At 36.5% G+C, this 24875-nt stretch overlaps 1 protein-coding gene across 1 annotated transcript in view; it reads left to right on the plus strand.

Annotated features, from left to right (window-relative positions):
* The window catches only part of CEP85L (centrosomal protein 85 like), a 217553-nt gene that overhangs the window by 132081 nt on the left and 60597 nt on the right, over positions 1–24875 (plus strand). Inside the window, exons 4-6 of the mRNA XM_007954193.2 lie at positions 8051–8172; positions 10190–10307; positions 20452–20631. Coding sequence (XP_007952384.1) covers positions 8051–8172; positions 10190–10307; positions 20452–20631 — 420 coding nt within the window. The remainder of the gene's footprint in view (positions 1–8050; positions 8173–10189; positions 10308–20451; positions 20632–24875) is intronic.

A 24875-nucleotide genomic window follows, 5' to 3' on the forward strand; every position in this document is an offset into this window, starting at 1 on the left:
ATATTTTATTTACCCCAATATATCCAAAATATTATTTCAACATGTAATTGATACAATTATTGAGACATTTAAAATTATTTTTTGCATATAAAATCTTTGAAATCTGGTGTGTATATAATATACTTTTTATTTTAAGAGTTTGTTTTACATTCAATGTAATGCGTACATTTAGTTTCATTCCCCATTCGCCATGTCCAATCCTAACCCAGTTTCCTCCCCTCCCTACCTTGTAACCCTCCCCCTGTGCCCCTCATATTTCTGCACTCCTGTTTGTCCTGCATTTCCTCAATTTGAATGTTGATCCTCTGCTGTCCCATGGTCTATTGCTCTAAGGGATGTATTACCATAAGTATGTGGGTGCATCATCCTGGGTTGAGTGGTCTGCGTGTACATCTTGTTAACTGTTGGGCTGAGAGCCCGCCCCAGAGGTGAGTTTTATTCCAGGCACAGAATGTATTCCAAGGCCATAGTATTGGGAGTCTCATCAGATTACATCTGACCAGTAATTCTGGTCATTATTGAGTTTTTGGATTTTGTTTCATGTTTTCTCTCCCATTGTATCCAGGATCTCCAGATTTATTACTTTCCTGAGTGGTTGGCATTGGTAGCTGGGCACCATCTAGTTCTTCTGATCTCGAGGGCCATCATGTCTTAGGGCTGATTGCTTCTAGATTTGGCTCTTCTTTTTTGATGTGTGCCATCTACTGCTATAAATTGGCCTCTCATCACTGCTTTTGCTGTGTTCCAAAGATATTGGTATGTGTTGTTTTCATTCTCATTTTATTCAAGGAATTTTTTTATTTCATTTTTTATTTCTTATCCAGTCTGCAACTCCGCATCTCTTGAGTGGTGCATTTAATCCATTTACATTCAATGTAATTATCAACAAGTATGAATTTATTGATGTCATTTTTTATGTCTTCTTTGTGGTGTTGCTGATTTCTCTGTTCCATATAATTTTCTGTGCTGAGCTCATTTTGTTTATGAGTTGTGCTATCATCTCCTTCATTGCTGTTGTTTTAGTATTTGCTAAGTATTTGTGCTTGTCCTCTTTTTAATTTTGATGTGAAGGTTTTTTATTTTTCTTTGCGGTTACCCTGTAATTTATAATTTTCTTCCCATATTTAAAACAATTTGTTCTATCTTACAATTGTCTCTTGACTTCCTCACCATTTAGATGTTCTGTAACTACACTATTTATTCCCTCTTTTTGGATTGTAGTTGTCCTCAGTTGTCAATTGATGTCTCTGGTTCCTTGTTTACAGTCTTTTAAATTTATTTTACTTTGGATACTTTATAACTGTGTTGGTTTCTGGGTTATTTTATAATGTTTGTTAATCATTGGTTATTGTTTGCTCTTGTTGGTTCTTTGTTCAAAGGACTCCCTTTAGCATCTTTTGTAAAGTTGGTCTGGTTTTAACAAATTCCCTTAATTTCTGCTTATCTGGAAATCTCCTAATTTTACCGTCATATTCAGTATACAGTTTTGCTGGGTATATAATTCTTGGTTGGAGATTTTTTTCTTTCAGGATTTCATATATATTATCCCATTGCCTTCTCACCTGCATGGTTTCTGCCAAGAAATTAGAGCTTATTAGTCTTACTGGTTGCTCATTGTAGGTAACTTTTCATTTTTCCCTGATTGCTTTCAGGATTCTTTCTTTGTCTTTGGTTTTGTTGAGTTTATTGATGATAAATATGTCTTAGTGATTTTTCTTTTCACGTTTATCCTATTTGGGGTTCGTGGAACTTCTTGAATGGATATATTCTCATCTTTCATCATGTTAGGGAAATTCTCTTCCAACAAATCTTTTGACAATTTTTTCTCTGTGGTTTTATCTGTCTCTTCCCATTCTGGAATTCTGATTACATATAGCTTATTCCTCTTGATGGTATCACACATGAATATTAGACTTTCTTCATTTTGTTTTGATCTTTTGTCTGATCGATCCCTTAACAAAGTAGTGTTGACGTATTTGTCTTCAGTCTCATTAATTCTGCCTTCTGTTGATTCGAGTCTACATCTTTGTCCATTCAGTGTGTTACTTATTTCTGAAATCTTAGTATTAATTTTCTGGATTTCTGTTTGTTGTTTTTGTATCGTTTCTGATCTTTTGTTTATTTTGTCAATTTGTTCTTGTATTGTTTTCCTAAATTGTTCTAGAGTTTTATCTGTCTTCCCTAATTTTGTCAGTGTTTTCCTTGATCTTGTCAAGATTTTTCTTGATCTGTCTCTCAATCTGTTGAAGGTACCTAAATATAGTTCTTTTGAATTCCTTATCAGGGAATTCCAATGCTGTTCCTTCCTTAGGGATGTTTTCTGTGTTTGTGTCCTTGTCCCTTGTTTCTACTATTTTATCTTGCTTTTTTTGTGTGTGAACTGTGATGGTCTGTAGTTTCTGAGACATTGTGGCGTCGTCGTATTTTATGTTTAATTTGTGGTTGTATATTGGTGTGATTCGTGCAGGATTTCTTTTTCCTTTGTTTTGATATATCTGTCTGAGCAGGATACTGTTTTCTCTATTCGCTAAATATTAGCACTTAGGCACTCATCACCTGTCTCCTGGTGGGTATGATAGAGAATTAGAGTCTGTATACAGATCTCTGTTAGCTGTTCATAAAGAGCAGTTGAGAGTCAGTTGAGCTGGTATTTGCCACCGTCTGCCATTGGTCAGTTGGTGCAGAAGCAAGTGGTGGTCCTCAGTGGGTGGGGCTGCAGGTGGTACAGGTGTACTTTCATTGTGTGCGAACAGTTGCTGTCTCCCACTCAGACCCCCCCCTCAAAAAAAAACCCACCAAAAAATACGAGAACGAAGAACTCAAACCTTATACACAAACAGGAACAATTGCAAAAGAAAAAAGAGAAATGTGATAAATAAGAAAAAATCTCAAAATATATTTAAAAAGGATAAAAGAAAGATAATGAGAAAAAGAAAAGCCACAGTATCTAGGGAGGGTGGAATGAGAGAAAAGAGCAAGAGTAGAAGATCATAGAAAACTGCAAAAGGGAAAACAAGGTATGGGAAGAACCAAAAGAAGGAAAAGAGTAAGGGAACCAGGAACAGGGAAGAGAACCAGAAGGTAGATCAGAAAAAAAGGGGACAGGTGGACCTGTGGATTGCCAGTGACTATACTGAGGACACAGCAATTTTGGGTGTTTCCAAGTGGCCAGCACAGTTGTTTCAAGCATGCATGGGTGGCGTTCTTGCTTTAGCTGTGATCTGTAGTTTTTGGCCATGTAGCTTTGGTGAGAAGAGCTGATCCTTAGGCTGCTATCAAGAAATATTCAAAATGTCTGTACCCTCAGGACAGTCAGCAATCCACAGCTCGGTTTGTCTCTTTAGTCACTGTTTCATTCAGTTTCTTTTACTGGTTGGTATTATCCTTCCCTTCAAAGTTTAGGGTTCTAGGATTGTCTTCTGTATCTAGTTTCAATTGATATCTCATGACATTGTTGCAGAGGGTCTGTAGCTTGTCTGCCTATTCCTTCATTTTGTTGAACTCCCCTGTAAATTTAAATTTCAAAGGCAAGATGCAGACTTCTATTTGTAATGGGTCACTCCGAGGAAGGAGTTACTGATACAATGTTTTTATTTTTATTTTGGTAGAGAAAATAAGTAGTAATGCACTTCATAAATAGTGAGAAATAGATTTGTTTAAAAAATGCATCATTCTTTTAGTAACAATATCCCTCTTATCAGTGAAAAAAAACGACTTTTAAGTTCCTTGTAATTTGTGGTTTTATTTTCATCTTCAGTATTGATCTTTGTGAATTTATTTACTTTCGGATGAGGTACCAAGATTCTTTCCTAAAAGTGCAAGTAGAGTATCTACATATAGCCTATTCCAGGAAACAGAAGGAGATTAGCTGTGTTACTTGACATGTTGTGAGTGACAAATGAGCTCAGAGACAAAGGCAAATGAAGGAGAGATAACAAGCTTGAAGAACTGCAGAAGTTGTATTGCAGTTAAGTGTGGTAGCACTGGATTATCTAAATTGAACAGTATTTGTCCAGGCTGAGGCCAAAGATTTTTGCGCTATTTTCAGCTTCAACATATATAGTAAGCTTTTATTAGTAGCATATTTAGCCATTAGGAGACATATATGGGCAACTTTTATTGCACCTGGATCTCATCTAAGTAGTATGTATTTGATACTGTTACAGATACCTACTATAATACAATTATGACAGTGAAATTTGCTATTTCCAATAAGAGGTGTCTATATGTGTATTCCCAGTATATAATTCTGGATTGTTAAGGTCCACGTGCACAAGACTGACAATGCTTCTTTGGCTAGTGAAGTACTGTTTCCTTTTCTAATCATATTGCAACAATGTTGTTTTATGTATTTTTAGGTAAAATAGCTAAATGAGGAGTTCCTCACACTCCCTTGGTTTGCTAGTGATTTAATGTGTATGAAAAATGTTTACTTGTAAAAAGTCTTTAAATTTTTATAGATATTGAAATGTTAAGCATCTTTTCTGTTCAATTAGCTAACACAGTTACATGCCTTTTTAATTACCTTTTACATTTCATGTTCACGTCTAGTTAAAGTTTTATTATTCATAAGCTTTAAATTATAGTCATAAATGTTCTCATATATTCTTTGATTATTTATATTGACTACCAAAAAAAACAAACCAAACTAAACTCACTGCTGTCGAGTTGGATCCGACTCATAGCAATCCCTCCTTAGGTTTCCGAGGCGGTATCACTACAGAAGTAGATTGCCCAACCTTCCTTCTGAGAAGTGGCTGGTGGGTTTGAACCACCAGCCCTCTGGTTAGCAGTTAAATGCCTTAGGCACTACACCACCAGAGGTCCTATATTGAGTACAGTCAGGTAGAAATATGACTTGACTACTTGAGATTTTAAGTGTAACAGTAAATAATTTATTTTTCATGAACAAGTAAATTTTGAAAGATATTTTCTTCTAGCAATATTAAGTAATCTCTTCAGTGTCTTATCAGCTACTGTCAACCAATGGCTAGGTTTTCTGGAATATGTTCAACATGTGTATTTTACTAACCATATTTAACTGTCACAAAATGGTATTCCTCTCTTAGCCACTTACTGTTTATTGGATAGAAATTCTTAATTGTTTTCTAACTACTTGGGCAAAAAAAAGTGTTACTAATGGAATATGCGGCAGAGGTTATTTGAGTATAAAATATTTTCTTCTTTTCCATTTTAGGAAGCAGATTGTCCTCTGCCTCAATAAAAGGAAGGCTTCTTTGTTCCCCTAGAGTGTTGACAGCTCTTAAGAGCTAGCTTGTAGGTTGTTATCACTCTTGTTTCTGCATTGTTGGTGTACTCTGTTTACTTCACCTGGCTTTTTCTCTTATCTCGTGATTATTTACAGATGTAGGATAGCACTAAAGTGATGAAGAGGTAGGAAATTCCTGCCAGGACAGTGCATTGTATGGTATTCTCTCCTAGCAGACAAGACCATGTTTTATCCCTCAGTCCCACTTTAAGGTAGAATGAAATAAAGTGGATACTTCCTGTGATTATTATTTATTTGTTTTTATTGCATTCTAACTTATATTCAGCAAAGTTCATATTTTAATGTAAATATAATACATTAATGTAATGTCATCTAAATATTTAAAATTTAATGTAAATATTTTAAATTTCTATTTGTAGAAATCAGATTTTAAAAAAATTGACCTTGACTCATGCAACCTTGCTAAAGTCACTTATTTAAGTAGGTTGGTTGGTTTGGTTTGGTAGATTCCTTAGGATTTGCATTAAAATAATTCTACTTTTTCCTTTCCAAATTTACAGTTTATTTCTTTTTGTTTGCCTTATTATACTGGTTGGAACTTCTATAACTATTTTGAATAGGAGTGGTGAGGATAGGTATCCTTAAGGAGAAAGCATTCAGTTTTCTTACCATTAATCGTATTTACTGTAGATGGTGGTTTTTTTTTTTTTTTTTTTTTTTATGGTGCCCTTTATCAGTTTTAGAAAGTTCTCTTTTATACTTTGTTTCTTTGTTTTCTCTCATGACCAGAGGCTGAATTTGGTCTAATGATTTTTCTTCATTTATTGAGAGAATCATATGCTTTTTCTCTTTTAATCTGTTAGTGTGATGAGTTACATTGATTTTTCCAAGGTTAAACTGACCTTGCATTTCTGAAATAAACCTCATGATTATGACATGTTATTCTATCCATAGTTATATATCTGGATTTGATTTAATTTTGTTAAGGATTTTGTGTGTATATTCATAATGGATATTAGCCTGTAGTTTTCTTTTTTCCTACTGTCTGTCTGATTTTGGTACCAGGGTCAATGCTGACCTCATAAAATGAGTTGAGAAATGGTCTGTTTTCTGAGTTTAATTCTTTAAACATTTGGGAATGGAGATTTCTTTCTCAGGTTTTTTTTTTTTTAAACTACAAATTTAACTAGGTAACATAGTTTTAATGAGTAGAGAATTTCTCTTAATATCAACAGTATTGTTCACAGCATTGTATTCTTTCTTAGCTTCTGTTAAATGAAGAGCAATTACTTTGGACAGATTTCTCCAGCTCTTGTGATGATACCGAATTTGGAATACTGTAGTTAATAATTAGGCCATGAATGAGGCAGTATACCAATATGGTGCTTGAGAGCAGTGGCTCCTTGTTGGGTTTACTGGGTTTGAATCCTAGTTTTATCAACTAAGTATAAGCTGGTAGGTAGGTCTGGGTATGAGGATATTGGGGGGCATTAGTGTAGAAACCATCCAATTAGTAAAGTTGCTGTATATGGATGGAAATTCCTTATTATGCCTGGAAATAGCCATTTGTTGGATTATGGGGAGTTCTGTGAAGGACGGGGCAGTGGAAGGGATATTTAGGGGGTTTGGGTAGCAGTTACTTACCAATCACAGTGATAATGCATTAGTATTTTAACCACTGACGTGTTTGTACAGGTGTATACTGGATAAGGGATGAAATTCAGAGACGGATCTCTGTGTGTGACTAACTTGCCCTTATAACACTGTGTATCACTTATACTCCAGTAAGTCCCAACTCCCTATCTGAAAAAGTTATGTACCCTGTTATCACCTGCCTTCCATCCTTCTTGTTCTGTTCATCCTGTTCTTTCTCCTACTTGAGACATCCTTCCTAATATTAGTTGACAATCATCTTTATTAAACAGTTAAAGGACTTCTTGATGGCACACAACTGGATGTTTATTCAGAAGCAGGGTTTATGAGTGGCATCTTTGGAACACAAAGGATAAAAATAGGACTGCACATTTGAATTCTGCTAAAGTTACTTTGTGGTGTTTATATAGCATCATTTAGCTTGCCAAGGAACTTACAGTGTTCTTATTTGATTTGCCAGTATTTTTGTTTGTTTGTTTGTTTGAATGATATAAATTTGAGGATGTTTCCATATTTTTTAATTATTATTATTGATTTCTTTTAAATAAGTGAAGGTTTTCTTAAATTTGAGCAGATATTTCATCAAATTATGTAATTAAAACTGAGGGCCACTAATTATTCAAATTACTTCCTTAATTGATAGTCATATTTCCTATGTATAATATTCACTGCTTTGTGAAAATATCTGTGCTTTTGAAATTTTAATATAATTCAAGTGATGAATGACTAATTTGAAGTTAGAATATACTACATTCATTGCTTTCATTTCTTTGTGGACACCCTCCCAGTAATCTTAGTCTGTTCTAGTAGCCATCATGCATTCCTTTATTGTATTTTTTTCTTTAGGCAAAGATTAAGCTTTTAATTCCAGAAAGCTTCCAAAAGATAATTTTTTTAAAAAGGATCTTATAGATAGTGGTGTTATACTAAACCAGGTTTAATGTCCTATTGTCATCAGTTCTTCATTAGACTTTTAAGTTTACATTGAAACTTCTTGAAATTCTTCAAGTTATGTTGTACTAACAAATGTGCTTTCAGATAGTCTTTTGGAAAATCAGAGAAGGAGCTCTTAATTTTTAAAGGAGATCATAGGGAAAATACTAGATTTTATATAGATACTCCCTTTAGATACCTTTAGTTTACTAATACTGTAAACATTTTGTTCAGGTTTTGACTGGATCATCTCGTCAAAATTATTCACCTTCTGATTATCAGGATTTCAGTAAGTGGGAATCAGTGCTGAAGATAAAAGAAGGACTACTGAGGCAGAAAGAAATTGTAATTGATCGGTGAGTTTATTCAACTACTAAATACTTCAGGCATACAGAAATTTAGGTTAATTGAACTATGTTAAGAAAAGAACTATGTTAAAAGAACTATGTTACTTATGTTGTGTTGTTGTTAAGTGCTGTCGAGTCGGACCCGACTCATAGCAACCCTTCCTTGGGTTTCTGAGGCAGTATCACTATGGAAGTAGATTGCCCGTTATTGTCTATGTGGAATATCTGAGAAAATTTACTGATATAATATAAAGTCAATTTTCAGAAATTGATAAGTGTTAATACACCAATAGTAACTAACTCAAAAATGAAACAAAAATTTACTATTTATGATAATGTTGTTGTTGTTATGTGCCGTCAAGTCGGCCCCGACTCATAGCGACTCATAGCGACCCCTCCTTGGGTTTCCGAGGCAGTATCACTATGGAAGTAGGATTGCCCAACCTTCCTTATTCCTAAGTCATTTAGCTTTCACTATTATTTATGATAATAGTGAAAGCTAAATGACTTAGGAATAAATGTATTAAGAATGGTATAAATATTTTCCTTGGTTAAAAAATAAAAGTAAACCATTGAAGAATATGAAAGAATACACAACTGAGTGGAGAGAGATACATGGATGTGGATTAGAAGGCACAATAGCATAAAGCTGAGTTTTCACAAATGTATTTATAAATTCACTGTGACAACAGTCAAAATCTTAACAGTATTTTTCATTCTACTTGTCAAGTTCATCCTAAAATTTATATTTAAACCCATAAATAACCAAAAAAAATGTCAGGGAAATTGAAGCATACAGGATTTGTTTTATGAAATGTGAGAATATGCTATTTAGCCACTTCAGACAGGATTGAGTATCTTCAGAGTGGTATGGCCATAGACAAGAGAGCCACTTCAGTCAGATGGATATGGTATTGTTCTTGGAATAGAAGTTCAAATCTTGCTTCAACAGTTCATAGTTTACCTTAAGCAATTTATTTAATTTCTATAAATATGTATCTTAGTATATTTGGAACATGTTATTTGCCAGACATCATGTGCTGAGAGCTTTACATATGTTACCTCTAATCTTCAAAAATTTAAAAATAATACTCATAATCTCATAATAAAGTTATGAGGAGAGAGAGAGCCTTTAAGAAAGGAAAGGTGTGGGAAAACAAATAGCTCAGTGTTTCCAAAGATTATTTACAAAATAACTTTTGGAATAAGCTAGGTTTATGGTATAGACTGCAAGGAGCTTGTTTCACTCAGAGTCATTTTTATTTTTTTAAAAAATTATTCTTTAAGTGAAACAAATGACTTGAGCAAAATTGGCCTTCTTACAAATGAACATTAATTTGACAAAGCTGTCAGTTCAGTTCAATTACAAGGAAATAGTTAATTAATCTATTCAGTGTATGCATGTTGAGTATCTAGCACATACCAGGAGCTTCCTAAGTGCTGGGGACACAGTAGTGAACAAAATCTTGCCCTCCTTGAACTTCTGTTTACATGAGGGAGATAGGTAGAATAAATAAGGAAAATAGTAATATGTTGTCAGGAAGTTTCAGACATAGAATTACAGTTGGGCTTGATGATCTCTATAAAATACCTTACACCCCTGATGGTGAGATTTTTAAAAGCTTCAATTGGTACTAAGTGTTGGGCAGAATTTGGGTGAATGAAAGTAGTGATTTTAAGGAAAAGGTATTCCAGAATGAGGACATAACATTTATTCTAGGTTAGATAATAAGAAGAAAGCACAGTATGATTTTGTTAGACTCTTAAGAAAAATATTGTACATAAGACTATATTACGTATTCTACAACATAAATAAAATCTTATTGTATTCCAAATGTATTGTGGTACTTTGGTTTTAAAATATCCCCTACTATGACTGGTTTGACATTGGTAATACTTTTTAGCTCTTATGTCAAATTAATAGAATACTGAAAGTTTTGATTTCAACTATTGTTGCAATAAATTTAAATAGACATTATCAGAAAGTTATGTTCATTATAATGTGATTTCAATTTATGTTTTGCAGGCAGAAGCAACAAATAACCCACCTGCATGAGAGGATAAGAGATAATGAATTACGGGCACAACATGCTATGTTAGGGCATTATGTAAATTGTGAGGATTCTTATGTAGCTAGTTTGCAGGTAAGACTATAGATGATTTTGTAATTTTTTTTTAATAGTAAAGCATATTTTAATAATTATAAGATTAGGAACTTTTTAATTACTTTTTTTTAATTAATAATTCATTGACGTGCTTCATATTTATGTGAATAGTGACAAACCACTACAATATGACAAACTGACTAATTAGTGGTGGACCTTGCATATATCCCACCTGAATTTAGAGACCTTCTTAAGAATAGATGGAATGCATTGAACACTAATGACCAAAGACCGGGGGAGTTGTGGGATGACATCAAGGGTATCAAACGTAAAGAAAAAAAAAGGTCATTAAAAAAGCAGGAAAGAAAAAAAGGACCAAAATGGATGTCACAGAAGACTCTGAAACTTGCTCTTGAATGTGGAATAGCTAAAGTGAATGGAAGAAATGATGAAGCAAAAGAGCTGAACAGAGAATTTTAAAGTGTGGCTTGAGAAGACATGTTGTTGTTGTTATGTGCTGTTGAGTCGGACCCGACTCATAGTGACCCCCTCCTTGGGTTTCTGTGGTGATACCACTATGGAAGTAGATTGTTCAACCTTCTTTCCGAGAAGTGGCTGATGGGTTTGAACCACCAGCCTTCTGATTAGCGGTCAAGTGCTTTAGGCACTATGCTACCAGAGCTCCTTGAGAAGACACAGTAATGTATTATGATGAAAACATACAAAGACCTAGAGTTACAAAACCAAAAAGGAAGAAAATGCTCAGTGTTTCTCAAACTGAGAGAACCAAACAGAAAATTCAAGTTCGGAGTTGCTATATTGCACTGTTGCAACATTATTTAAATTAATGATCTCATAGGTAGAAAATGATAACTAGACCTTTATCCTAAAATACAAAACTTCCTACATTATTTAACTGGTACAATGGTACAACCAAAGAATGGTTTGTACTTTTAATGCCTTGTTCCAAAATTCCAACCTGTGGTAAACAGACCTTCACGGGAAAAAAAAAAAAAAAGTAAAGGATGCTTTTTCCTCTTTTTAAGTGAAGAAAACTTTTATTCTTTTCATATATCTGTGTGCATTAGAAAGACCAACCAAATAATATTTACTCTTATATACAGTTCATTTCTTTCATTAAAACTTCATTGATGTATCGCTCAATCCTTGTTTTAGTTCCATTTTATTTATTTTCTATTACATAATTTTATCTATTTATTTTTTCTCCAGCTATTTTTTCTCCCATGAAATCACTTTGCTTCTAATGAGTATTATGTAAGTTAATCCCACCTTTCCAAATGAGCCTATTCAATGAAATGATTATTATAGATCTATGCTGCATGCTGGGGCCACAGAAGTGAAGAACAGTTCTCATCTTCGTGGAATGTGGTCTACTTCCAGTACAAAGACAGCTTTGAGAAAGGTCTCAAGCTTTTTGGCACGCTTGGCCCCTGCACATAGCTGAGTCTTCATTCAACAGCCTGCGATGCTAGCCCTGCCGATCTTGGGACTGTGCCATTGTACTTGTTGGCCTTGGGTTTGTCAGCCTCAGCAGCCAGCAGCTGCCTGAGTTAAGAGACGCCTCCAGCTCCAGTGGGCTGGGAGCAAGAGGCAGAGCTGAAGCCCGAGGTCAAGGGGCCTTCACCCAACCCCTAGAGCTGGCACTTTGAACTCAGACTTCTAGTCTTCTAAACTGTAAGAAAGTAGATCTCTCTTTGTTCAAGCCATCCAGCTATGGTATTTTTCTGTTAGCGTGGCACTAGAGGACCAAAACAGGTAGTCAGGCATCATCCAGTTCTTCTGGCATCATGGCAAAGGACTTGAATAGACATTTCACCGAAGAGGATATTCAAGTGACCACCAAACATGTGAAAAGATGCTCAACATCTTTAGGCATCAAAGAGAGCAAATAAAAACCATAAAGAGAAATTATTTCACTCCTACTAGAATGACTAAGATAAATGAAAGAAATAAATGTTGGCAAGGATGTGGGGAAATTGGAACTCTTATCCATTGCTGGTGGGAATGCAAAATGGTACTGCCATTGTAGAAAACAGTGTGGCGGATCCTTAAAAAAGTAAAAATAGAACTACAATATAACCCAGCAATTCTACTCCTAGGTATATACCCAGAAGTCTTGATGAAAACAGACTTGTGTACATCAGTGTTCATTACAGTGCTATTCACAGTAGCCAAAACCTAAATGTTCATCAACAAGTAAATGGATAAACAAAATGTGGTATGTACATACAATGGAATACTACTCAGCTAGTAGGAGAAATGAAGTGTTAATACATGCTACAACATGGATGGAGCTTAAAGATACTATTCTGCTTGAAATCAGTCACAAAAGAACAAATACTGCATGACTTCACTTATATAAAAAGACAAGAAAAGGCAATTGTGTAAGGACTAAAAAGTTTATTAGTGGTTACTAAGGGTAGGAGGAGCTCTGGTAGCATAGTGCCTAAGGCACTTGACTGCTAACCAGAAGGCTGGCAGTTCAAACCCATCAGCCGCTCCTCGGAAGGAAGGTTGGGCAATCCTACTTCCGTAGTGATACTGCCTCGGAAACCCAAGGAGGGGTCGCTATGAGTCGGGGCCGACTCGATGGCAAATAACAACAACAACAACTAAGGGTAGGAGGGAGGGAGAAGGAGGAGTTTATTACTTATGGATCACTGAGTTTCCGTTTACAGTGATGGAAAAGCTGCATGGAGTAAGGGTAAGGGTTGCACAGCCAATTAATGTGATTGCTGTCAATAAGTTGCATACCTGTAAGAAGTTGAATTGACAGATGTTCTATTATAGATAAATTAACAACAACAACAAAAGAGCAGCTGCTGAGGCTGCTTATGTATAACTAAACACCTCATGGGATTTGGTTCTTTGGTTTAGCTCATGGTTTCATGGGCATTTCAGTTAACTGGCCTGTTACCATGTGTAGTGCTACTGTTCTACCTCCCAATTCATTTCGTAATTGCAGGGGTGGGGGTGAGGTCTAAAAGCTTGCAAGTGGCCATGCAAGCTATGTTAATTGGTCTCTGTTTGCCTGGAGCAAAAGAGGAATAAGAAGAGTCAGGAATGGAGGAGGAAATAAAATGTGTGACTAATCACCTCCATGAACTACCTCCTTTTCTGAGACCAGATACTAAGTTTTAAAAGATGACTTCAATGGCACAATAAAGACTAAAATTAAAAATAAATGGTGTTGGAGGCAGGCAAAGTCAGGAGACTTTCTCAGTTGTCCAAAAGTTAAATGAGCACCTCAGTGAAAACAAGGGGAGGCGGTCACTGTAAGAGGAAGAGCATTTATTAAATATCTGTGTCACCAGCATGGTAAAGGGGGCTAGATTTGGTGACTTATTTAATGTGATGAGAAGAATGATTGCCTGGTTTGGTCTGTAGTGTCACTGACAATAAAAGAGACTACTACATCAGGAACAGAAAAAAATAACAAACAAACAAAAAAAAATGAGTTTGGGGCTGAGATAAAGAATGAGGTAGATATTCAGGGTACCAGTTCTGGACCACAGATAAGAGATTTAGGAGTCCTCAGTCTATGCAGGTGGTTGTAGCTTTAGGCATGATGAGGTATTGCAGGGACAGTGTGTGCAGTGGGAAGAGAATGGGATCTGGGACTAAAGGTAGGGAACAGTCTTATTTGAGAAGGTAGTAGGAAATAATAACTTGTGAAAGAGCATCAATAAAATGGTCATAGAATGGAAGAGAATAAAGAGTTCCTCCAGAGAGAGGGTTTTTATCAGTCAGAGAAGATATTAAAGGCTAAAAAGATCCTACTGAAAGGAGAAAAACATTCTGTCTTCAGACTTTTCTGTTTGATTAATTTCATCTATAGCTTCAACTATAGTTTGTCTTCCTACAAAACATATTTCTGTAATTTATTTTTGCTTGTACACAACTGGTAAATAGGAGAATGATGTTAGTATAGGTTTGAAGTCTTCCTGGTTCATACATGATTTTATTACAGACAAAAAAATAAACAACTCCAAACCCATGGCTATCAAGTTGATTCCTACTTATAGTGACCCCCATTGGGTTTCTGAGGTGGTAAATCTTTACAGAAGTAGATTGCCCAGTCTTGCTTCTGCAGAGTGGCTGGTGGGTTTGAACCACCAACCTTCTGGTTAGCAGTTAGATGCCTTAGGCACTGTGCTACCATTAGAATAGTGGATTTAAAATTATCACCTTTGACAGACAAAGAAAAAGGCCTGGGCTTACCTATGGCTTTGGTAACGGAAGCCCTTTTACCACATTTAAAGAAAATTATGAAAGCATGGCTGCATTTGGAGTGCTCTTATTTAAGAAGTTCACTTCCTGCTTTAGTGCTTCTTAGCTCATGGCAGGTTGTACTGCCCCTTTTCCACCTGAATGGCGGTGCCTGTAGGAGGAGTTCTATTTCTTTCTGTCATCTCAGTACCTACCATACCTGCTTTTTAGAGCATAGTCAAGACTGGTGCCAGTGTGTTTTAATATCAGCTATGCCTTGCCTTTCCAGAAGGTCCAAATTATCTCTCCTCTTAACTGTTTTCATTGTTGTTATGTGCCATCGAGTTGGTCCCAACTCATAGCGACCCCTCCTTGGGTTGCCGAGGCAGTATCATTACAGAAATAGATTGCCCAGTCTTCCTTCCGAGGAGTGGATGGTGGGTTTGAACCACCAGCCTTCTGGTTAGCAGTCAAGTGCCTTAGGCACTATGCTACCAGAGCTCTAGTACTCTGGTTTTAAAATTTCCATCAATTACGAGTGGACTGTCTGTACTCCTGTTTTTCCCATGCTGTTTTTGTTAGGTGCTGTCAAGTTGATTTCAACTCATGGTGACTCCATCCAGTGGGTCCACAGGAGAAGCATCTGGTCATCTGCTCTTGTAAAGATTGTTGTTGGGTGCCATTGAGTTTCAGTTCATAGCCACCCCATGTCATAGTACAACTGCTAACTCATAGGGTTTTCTAGGTTGTAATCTCTGGTGGCATAATGGTTAAGCTCTCGGCTGCTAACCAGAAGGTTGGTCATTTGGACCCACCCAGCAGCTCTGAGGAAGAAAAGACTTGGTGATCTACTCTGCTGCATAGCGTAACTAAGAGTTGGAAATCCAGTCAGTAGCACCCAGCAACAATCTTTCTCCTGCTTAACCACTGGCTGGTTTCCAGTGGCGGGTCTTTCTCCTGCTTAACCACTGGCAGGTCTTTCTCCTGCTTAACCACTGGATGGTTTCAAACCGCCAGCCTTTTGGTTAGCAGCCAAGTGCTTAACCATTGTGCCACCTGTGCTCCTTATTTTCCCCGTAAGCTCTATTATTTTATTTTAATTTTTATCATAAAATATTTCAAACAGAAACAAAGACTAGTACAGTGAACTCCCATGTGCCTACCTATATTCAAAAACTATAAACCAATGGCTAATCTTCTTTCTTTATTTATTTTTTAAATCCCTGTCTTTCAATTATCCATCTATTTTTCCCTCCCTTCTGCGCCCTACCATCTCTGGTGACCAACAAAGAAAATTTCCTTCCCTGTATAAACCTTTTCTTGACTTTTTACAATAATGGACTCATACAATATTTGTCCTTCTGTGATTGACTCATTTCACTCATCGTAATGTCCTCCAAGTTCATCCACATTATCAGTGAGTCACTGATTTGTCATTATTCTTTAATTTTGCATGGTATCCCGTGGTTTCGTAGCTTATCTGTTCCTCTGTTGATGGGCACTTAGGTTGTTTCCATCTCTTTGCTATCGTAAATGGTGCTGCAGTCAACATGAACGTGTGTCCTGGGTCTCTTGTCTTTAGGATATATACCTAGTAGTGGGATTGCTGGATCAAATGGTATTTCTATTTCCAACTGTTTAATGAAGAGGCATACCATTTTACCCAGTGGTTGTAGCATTTTACAGTCCCACTAGCAGTATATGAGAGTTCCAAACTTTCTGTACTCTCACCAGCATTTGTTGTTTTCTCTCTTCTTGAGTTTTGCTCTTATTGCTGGAGGGGGATGATATGTCATTTTGTTTTGATTTGCATCTCTCTAATAACTAATGACCATGAGCATTTCTTCATGTGTTTCTTGGCTACCTGGATATCTTTTTTAGTGAAGTGTTGATATTTTTTCCCCCATTTTTGAATTGGATTATCTTTTTTGGCATTGAGGCATCAAAGTTTTCTGTGAATTTTAGAGATAAGTACCTTGTTGGATAGGCCACTGCCAAATATTCTTTATAAGTTCCCTTTTTACTCTTTTGGAGAAGTCTTTTGATGTACCTAAGAATTCAGTTTTTAGAAGATGCCAGTCATTTAGTTTATCTTCTGCTGTTCATACATTTTGGATTATGCTTGATAGTGTATTTATACCATAAATTAAGGCCCCTAAATTTGCTCCTATTTTATCTTTGATGAACTTCATAGTTTTAGGTTTTACGTTTAGGTCTTTGATCCATCTTGAGTTTATTTTTTGTGTATGGTGTGAGGTATGGATCTTGTTTCATTTTTCTGCAAATGGATATCCATTTTTGCTAGCACCATTTGTTGAAAAGATTATCTCTTCCCCATTGAATGGATTTCAGGCCTTGGTCAAAGATCAGCAGTCTAGGTAGATAGATCTATTTCTGGACTCTCAATTCTGTTCCACTGGTCTGTGTGCCTATTGTACCAATACCAGGCTGTTTTGACCACTGTGACAGTATAGTAAGTAGGTTTTGAGATCCAAAAGTGTGAGACCGTCTGCTTTGTTTTTCTTCTTCAGTAGTGCTTTGCTAATCCATAATCTCTTTCCAAGCTCTATTGTTTTTAGTGTATGTTTTTTGCAGATTTTCCAGGAATGTGTGTATTGTATTATAGTAGAGACACTTGTATAAGCTTTTATAGTTTGCTTACCCAGCCATTCTTCTGAGTTCCAAATCCACTAGTCTAACTGCCTGATGTTCATCTTTACTTGTATGTTTAACTGGCATCTCAATAACAGTGAGCTCTAACTGTAATTAAGTACATCTCCTTAAACCTGCTCTCCTATATGACCTCGTTCTGCTCAGAATATTAATTACCTTTCCTGTTACTGAGACTCCAAATCTCAAACCCTGGTTTTTAATATTTCCTGTCCATTTACATCTTTTTTTTTTTTTTTAATCTCTAAATCAACTCAGCTCTGCTGCCAGAGTTTCTTCACTCTGTTCCCTGTGCTCTGTTCAACTCATTTCTTTTCAACTAGACTGTTGGAATAGTTTCTTAGAGTGTGTCTCCATATCCATCCACAGTATTCTCTAGTTCTTCATGTCTGCTGCTTCTAGATTTGTCACTTTTATTTAAGCACTTTGGTCATCCTTTTTCACGTTTTCTCTCTTTTCCCTCTTCAACACTTATTGAGAGTCTAGGCAGGCACTGGACTAAATGCCAGGGAATACAGAGATTTACAAATCAGAGTTAACAATCTTCTTAAACCATGTTACTTTCTTGTTTAGAAATCATCACTGGCTCCTATTTTGTATGAATTAAGGTTGAACAGTATGGTCCCAACCTAGGTTTTCAAGTTTTCTCTTATACTTCCCTTCTCATAGCCTATGTTTTAGACAGACATGAATTATCTGTCTCTGTGCATAGATCTCATCTTTTACATTGACATAACATTCCTTCTAAAATGCCTTTCTTCTTTTCTTTTCGTATCTACCTCCCAGGATCCTCATATTTCAAAATTTAACATAAGAGTTATCTCTCCAGTAAAGCTTTTTTTCTCATTTTCCAAATGTCATCTTCATTTGTCCTGCCTTCTGTCTCTAGCACTTTATATTTAAGATGGGCTTTCTTTGGTTACCATATTATATTATGCCCTATATTATACTCAACTAAGTGTGTCTTTTTTTTTTTAAATTTTATTGTGATTGGAGTGAAAGTTTACAGAGCAAATTCTTCTCCCATACAGCAGTTCACATACACTTTGTCTCATGACATTGACTGTAATTTCCCACAATGCAACAGCTCCCCTCCTTCTTCCTCCCCATAGCTACCTCTTCCCTGTGTCCTTCCCTCTGGTGTATCCCTGCCCTCCGAGCTGTCTCCCTGTGCATACACAGCCCTTCTATTCTCCCATGATTGGTCTCTCCAAGGATTGTATCTACCTAATGTAAAAGTTCAGCTCATATGCCTGTCTTTTGTTTGGCTGGAAGCCACAGAAGAGTTCAATTCCAGACCTGAAGGGCAACTAGGGGCCATAGTCTCAGGGATTCCACCAGACTCTAGCAGACCAACAAACCTGGTTTCTTCCCTCCCCATTTTTTTTTTAATTAATGATTTTGAGTTTTGTTCCACATTGTTCTCCCATATTGTCCAGGATCTCCTACATAGATTCCCCCTTTGAGTGGTTGACAGTGGTAGCCAGGCACCATCTAGTTCTTCTGGTCTCATGGTCATAGGCTGAGGATTGCATGGTGTACCAATCATTTGAACTAATTGTTTCCATGTATCTTTGGTTTTCTTCATTCTTCGTTACTCTGGATGAGGAGAGACCCATTGTTGCATCTAGATGGCCGCTTGCAGGCTTTTAAGATCCCATTCGCTATTCACCAAAGTAGGATGTGGAACAATGTTTTCATGTAATATGTTATGCCAATTGAGCTTGATGTTCTTTAATGGTATCTTCTATGCTTCTGATTAAAATTTAATGTTGTAAAAGGCAGTGGCTGAGTCTACCATCTTTGAAATACCCAACACATAGTAAATGGTATTTATGTAATTATTGAGTTGCATATTCACCTTTTGCAAAACTATCAGTTCTTCAAGGCCTAGTTCCAGTTCACTTTTTAAAAAGCCTTCCCATAGCTACTACATGCCACCACCTTAGAACTTAGATAGTTTTCATCTTTTTGGTCTGACACTTCCATTACACTGGTAGGACCTTGTTTCATTAGCTGTAAAATCCCACTACCTAACACAATGCCTAGCATATGTACTTATTAAATATTTCTTGATTAGGTGGAAAAATCTGTTTTGTTTTGTTTTTTTTTTTGCTTTCATAATACTTTGTTGGTATCTCATATAACAACATATTTTGATTTTTTGGAGGAAATACTTGTTTTTCTTGCCCTCTCTGTCTAGGTTATAATCCTTTGTGGGGAGGGCTGAAAGGGGGGATACCTGAATTTACCACATGATTAGCAGTAATACATTTATTCACTCAGCAATTATTTATTGAGCACTTATTTTCTTTCAGGCACTGTTCTTGACAATAGAATATCAGAATAACTAAGACTAACAAAGCCCCCTGATATTATGAACCTTATTTCTAGTTAAGGGAACACACGATTAATGCATATTGAATTTAATAGTGGGAAATTTAAGTGCTATGAGGAAATTTTTCTTTAGTTTTTGTTTGTTACTCTAGAACTTTTACTTCTATATAATGAATAATGTATGTGGTTGTCAAGTTGATCCAAAGTCAGAGTGACCCTGTGTGACAGAGTAAACTGTTCATAGGGTTCCCCAGGCTGGGCTCATTATAAGAGCAGGTTGCCAGGTCTTTTCTCCAATGGCTGATGGGTTTAAACTACTGACCTTTTAGTTAGCAGCTGAGCATTTAGCCATTACTAGGGTTCCTTTGAATGTATGTAATATACTAGTTACATTTCTAATTATACTTTTTAACCAAATAGCCATAATGAAACAAAAAAACCAAACTTACTGCTGATGAGTCATTTCCGACTCACAGCAACCCCTCCTTGGGTTTCCAAGGCGGTATCACTATGGAAGTAGATTGCCCAGCCTTCCTTCCAAGGAGTAGCTGGTGGGTTTGAACCTCCAGACTTCTGGTTAGCAGTCAAATGCCTTAGGCACTATGCCACCAGAACTCCCCAAATAGCTGTTGCCACTTACTAAGCTTCTGCTATGTGTTAGGAACTTTCTTACTATATCTCTGAAATTTTTTACAACACAGCAAGATAAGCTTTTTGTTATTTCTGTTTTATAAGTGAGAAAACTGAAGCTTAGAGATGGTAAGTAATCTTATCTTATTTAATTGGTCATAAGGTCTAAGCAGGGGAAGTGATATTTAAACAAGGTTGATCTCTGTTGCTAAAGCCTGTACTTTTTGCACTGTACCTCACCTTTAATTTCTTTCCAGGTGTTCAAGACAAACTCTTTAAATCTCACCTGCTTTTTTTCCCCCCTACCTTTCAATAGCCACAATATGAGAACACTTCACTCCAGGCTCCATTTTCAGAACAGTCCGTATCCAATTCCCAGCAGGAGGAGCTTGAACAAAAGCTTGTATCTGCAGAAAAAGAGGTTTTACAGCTCAATGAGTTTCTCAAACAAAGAATAACCCAATCTACTGAAGACAAGAAGAAACTGGAGGAAAAGGTATGTATTTTAACAAAGCTGTATAAGGTCAGAAACATTCTTTCAACAAATAATTTGTCAGCTACTCTGTGACAGGTGCTATTAGGTTTTATATTTTACATCCATATTGTAGTGATTAGTTTTATAATAGCTTTAAAAAAACCTGTGTTATCAACACAAATCCAAAGATTTTGAGGTATAAAAATAGCCCTGTATAATACTATATTATTGCTTTCTAACGAATAATGAAATCTTTCTGAGTCAGTCACTTATGGTAGTGGATGTGGTACCAATAGCTGTTCTTTTCCTTTTTGGGCCTATCGTTCCTCTTTCCTTTGCAACGTTGAGCATGTTACTGATCTTGGATGTCTTGGAGTCAGTTTAATCTCATAGACACCCTGCATAAAACAGAATGAAACGCTGCCTCATCCTGTACCATCGTCACAATTGTTGCTATGGTAGAGCCCGTTGTTACAGCTACTGTGTCAATCCATTTTATTGAGGGTCTTCTTTTCCACTGACCTTTTACTTTACTAAGCTTCATGTTCCTCTTCTGGATTGGTCCTTTCCGATAATGTGTCTGAAATGCATGAGACAAAGTCTCGCTATCCTTGCTTATAAGGAGCATTTGGGCTATACTTCTTTCAAGACAGTTTTGTTCATTTTTTTGGCAGTCCATGGTATATTGAATATTCTTCACCAACGTTGTAATTAAAAGGCATCCATTCTTCTTTGATCTTGTTTATTCATAATGAGGCAGTTAAAAGTACCATGGCTTGGGTAAGGTGTATCTTAGTCCTCAAAGTGACATATTTTCTTTGTAACACTTTAAAGACATTCTTCGCAGGAGATTTACTCAGTGCAGCACATCATCTGAATCTTGACTGCTGCTTCCATGGACATTGATTGTGGATCTAAGTAAAACTAAATCCTTGACAACTTCAGTATTTTCTCCCTTTATCATGATATAGGTTATTGGTCAAGTTGTGAGGATTTTTGTTTCTTTATGTTGCAGTGTAATCCATACTGAAGACTGTATGTAGTCTTTGATCTTCATCATTAAGTGCTTCAAGTCATCTTTACTGTCAGCAAGCAAGACTGTGTCATTATCACAGGTTGTTAATGAGTCTTCCTCCAATCCTGATCCTGTATTCTTCTTCATATAGTCTGGCTTCTCAGATTATTTGTTCAGCATACAGATTGAATAAGTATGGTGCAAGGATATAACCCTGATGCACACCTTACTTGATTTTAAACCACACTGTATCCCCTTGTTCTACTCGAGCAACAGTTTCTTGGTCTATAGGTTCCTCATGAGTTACGAGTAAGTGTTATGGAATCCCCATTCTTTGCAATTTTATCCACGATTTGTTATGGTCCACATGGGTGAATGCATAGTAAATATCTTTCTGGTATTCTTTGCTTTTAGCTAAGATCTACATGACATCAGCAATAATATCCATAGTTGTCCTCTTCTGAATCCAGCTTGAATTTCTGGAAGTTCCCTGTCATTATATTGCTGCAACTATTGTTGAATTCTCTTTAGCAAAATTTTACTTGCATTTGATATTAATGGTATTTGATAATTTCCGCATTCTTTTAGATCACCTTTCTTTGACGTGGACACAAACACGGATCTCTTTCTAGTCAGTTGGCCAGCTAGCTGTCGTCCATATTTCTTGGCGTAGACAAGTGGTACTCTGTCAATTCCTGAAGTCTTGTTTTTCACCAGTGCCTTCAGTGCAGCTTGGATGTTTTCATCATATGCAATTTCCAGAAATGGTTGGACATCAACCAACTCTTCTAGGTACAGTGTTTCCATGTATTCCTTCTACTTTCTTTGGTGCTTCCTGTGTCATTCAATATTTTGCCCATAGAAGCCTTCAGTATTGCAACTCAAGACTTGCATTTTTTCTTCAGTTTCAGCTTAAGAAATGCTGAGTTTGTCTTCCCAATTCATTTTTTAACTTCAGTTCTTTGCACATTTCATTGTAATACTTTACTTTGTCTTTACTGTTCAGCTCTTTTGCTTCATCATTTCTTCTGTTTGCTTTAGCTATTCTGTGCTCAAGAACAAGTTTCTGAGTCTTTTCTGATATACCACATTTTGGTCTTTTCTTTCTTTCCTATCTTTTTAATGACCTTTTGCTTTCTTCTTGTATGATGTCCCTGATGTCATCTGATAACTCGTCTGGTATTTGATTGTTGGTGTTCAGTGCCTCACATCTGTTCTTGAGATGGTCTCTAAATTCAGGTGGGAATACTTAAAGTTGTATTTTTACTGTTGTGCAATTGTTTTAATTTTCTTCAGCTTTGGCTTGAAGTTGCATATGAGCAATTCATGGTCTGTTCCTCAGTTGGCCCCTGGCCTTGTTGTGACTGATGATACTGAGCTGCTCCATCATCTCTTTCCTAGATAGAGTTCATTTGATTCCTGTGTAATTCATCTGGTGAGGTCCATGTGTATAGTCACGGTTTATGTTGTTGAAAAAAGGTGTTTAGAAGGAATAGGTCATTGGTCTTGCAGAATTTTATCATGCAGTCTCCCGCATCATTTCTGCCACCAAGGCTGTATTTTCCAGCTACTGATCCTTCTTTGTATCCAGCTTTTGCATTCTGATCACCAGTAATTATCAGTGCATCTTGATTGCATGTTTGATCAATTTCAGAATGCAGAAGTTGGTAAAAATCTTCATTTTCTTCACCTTTGGCACTAGTGGTTGGTGTGTAAATATGAATAATAATTGTATTAACTGGTCTTCCTTGTAGACATATGGATATTATCCTACCACTGACAGTGTTGTACTTTAGGAGAGATCTTGAAATGTTCTTTCATTGCTGAATTTGACTCTGTTCCTCCTCATTTTGTCATTCCCAGCATAGTAGACCATGCGATTATCCAATTCAAAATAGCTAATACCAGTCCATTTCTGCTCACTGATGCCTCTGGTATACCTCTCTTCCAGTATTGCATGTAATTTTTGACAACTTCCAATTTTCCTAGATTCAGTGTATGTTGAGCATGAACGTTTAGTAAATGAAATGAAGCTGGTCTTTCTTTGCTGAGCATGAAACTTGAAGTTCTTTAAGGTGAAACCATTGATTCATAACAAGTAGCTAAAAGCCAAACACACACACACACACACACACACACACACACGTGCGCGGTGAAACCTGTGAGAACCTGAACACAATGGGACTGCCTTGGTTTTCTGGGTCTTGCAAGTTTTATGCCTTTGACAGCGGAGTCTTACCACTTTTGTTTTGCTCATTTTAGTGGAAAATATTTGAATTTTCCTTCTCTGAGAGGTTGACGTGTTTTTTTGTACTTTACACAGGTAGGATGTACATGTTAGCCCTCATTTACTGGAGAATGAGTGAGGTACCAGTCCTTGAGCTGCTATTTATTAGCAGAACTAGTTTCAGACATATCTTGATATAAAAAACCAAAAACCAAACTCACTGCCATCGAGTCAGATCTGACTCATAGCCACCCCTCCTTGGGTTTCCCAGGCAGTGTCTCTACAGAAGTAGATTGCCCTACCTTCCTTCTTGAGGGGTGGCCAGTGGGTTTGAACCGCCAGCCTTCTGGTTAGCAGTCAAATACTTTAGGCACTATGCTACCAGTAATTGAGCCTTCTGTTCAAATGATCTTGGAACAGGTCACGATGATTTTTGCAGGAGGTTTGGAGCTACTAATGGAAACTCAATTGATACCTTTGTGTGGGTTTGTTATATACATATGTGTGAATTGAAATTTTTATCTTTCAAAACTGACAAATTTTACACCTTCTATCATTTATAGCTTTATGATGTCTTTTATCTTGGCTAATTTGAGGGTACGTTAAGTGCCACTTGTTTATAATTTATGTATTTCTCATGCTTTATATAATGCTATCATAATCCAGAGGGAACTCAGCAAGTTTTCATTGGTGTCATACAGATATGGGAAGAATGAAAATATTCCATCAACCTGAGACTTCTTAATTAAGAGATTGTGGTAAAAAATTATCATTGGATAAAAATTTTTAAATATATTTTATCTGAAATGAAAAAAATACTTATTTTCAACTTTTGGTATGTCCAGTGCTTAATAAAAGCTATTGATATATATAATTTACCTATTTGATGTTTCCTGCTTGGATATCCAGGAGCTCTGGTAGCATAGTGCCTAAGGCACTTGACTGCTAACCAGAAGGCTGTGGTTCAAACCCACCAGCCACTTCTTGGAAGGAAGGTTGGGCAATCTACTTCCGTAGTGATAC

This window comes from Orycteropus afer, unplaced genomic scaffold (genome assembly GCF_000298275.1).
Source record: "Orycteropus afer afer isolate SDZICR_OR568_19922 unplaced genomic scaffold, OryAfe1.0 scaffold00441, whole genome shotgun sequence".
NCBI classification, from domain to species: domain Eukaryota; kingdom Metazoa; phylum Chordata; class Mammalia; order Tubulidentata; family Orycteropodidae; genus Orycteropus; species Orycteropus afer.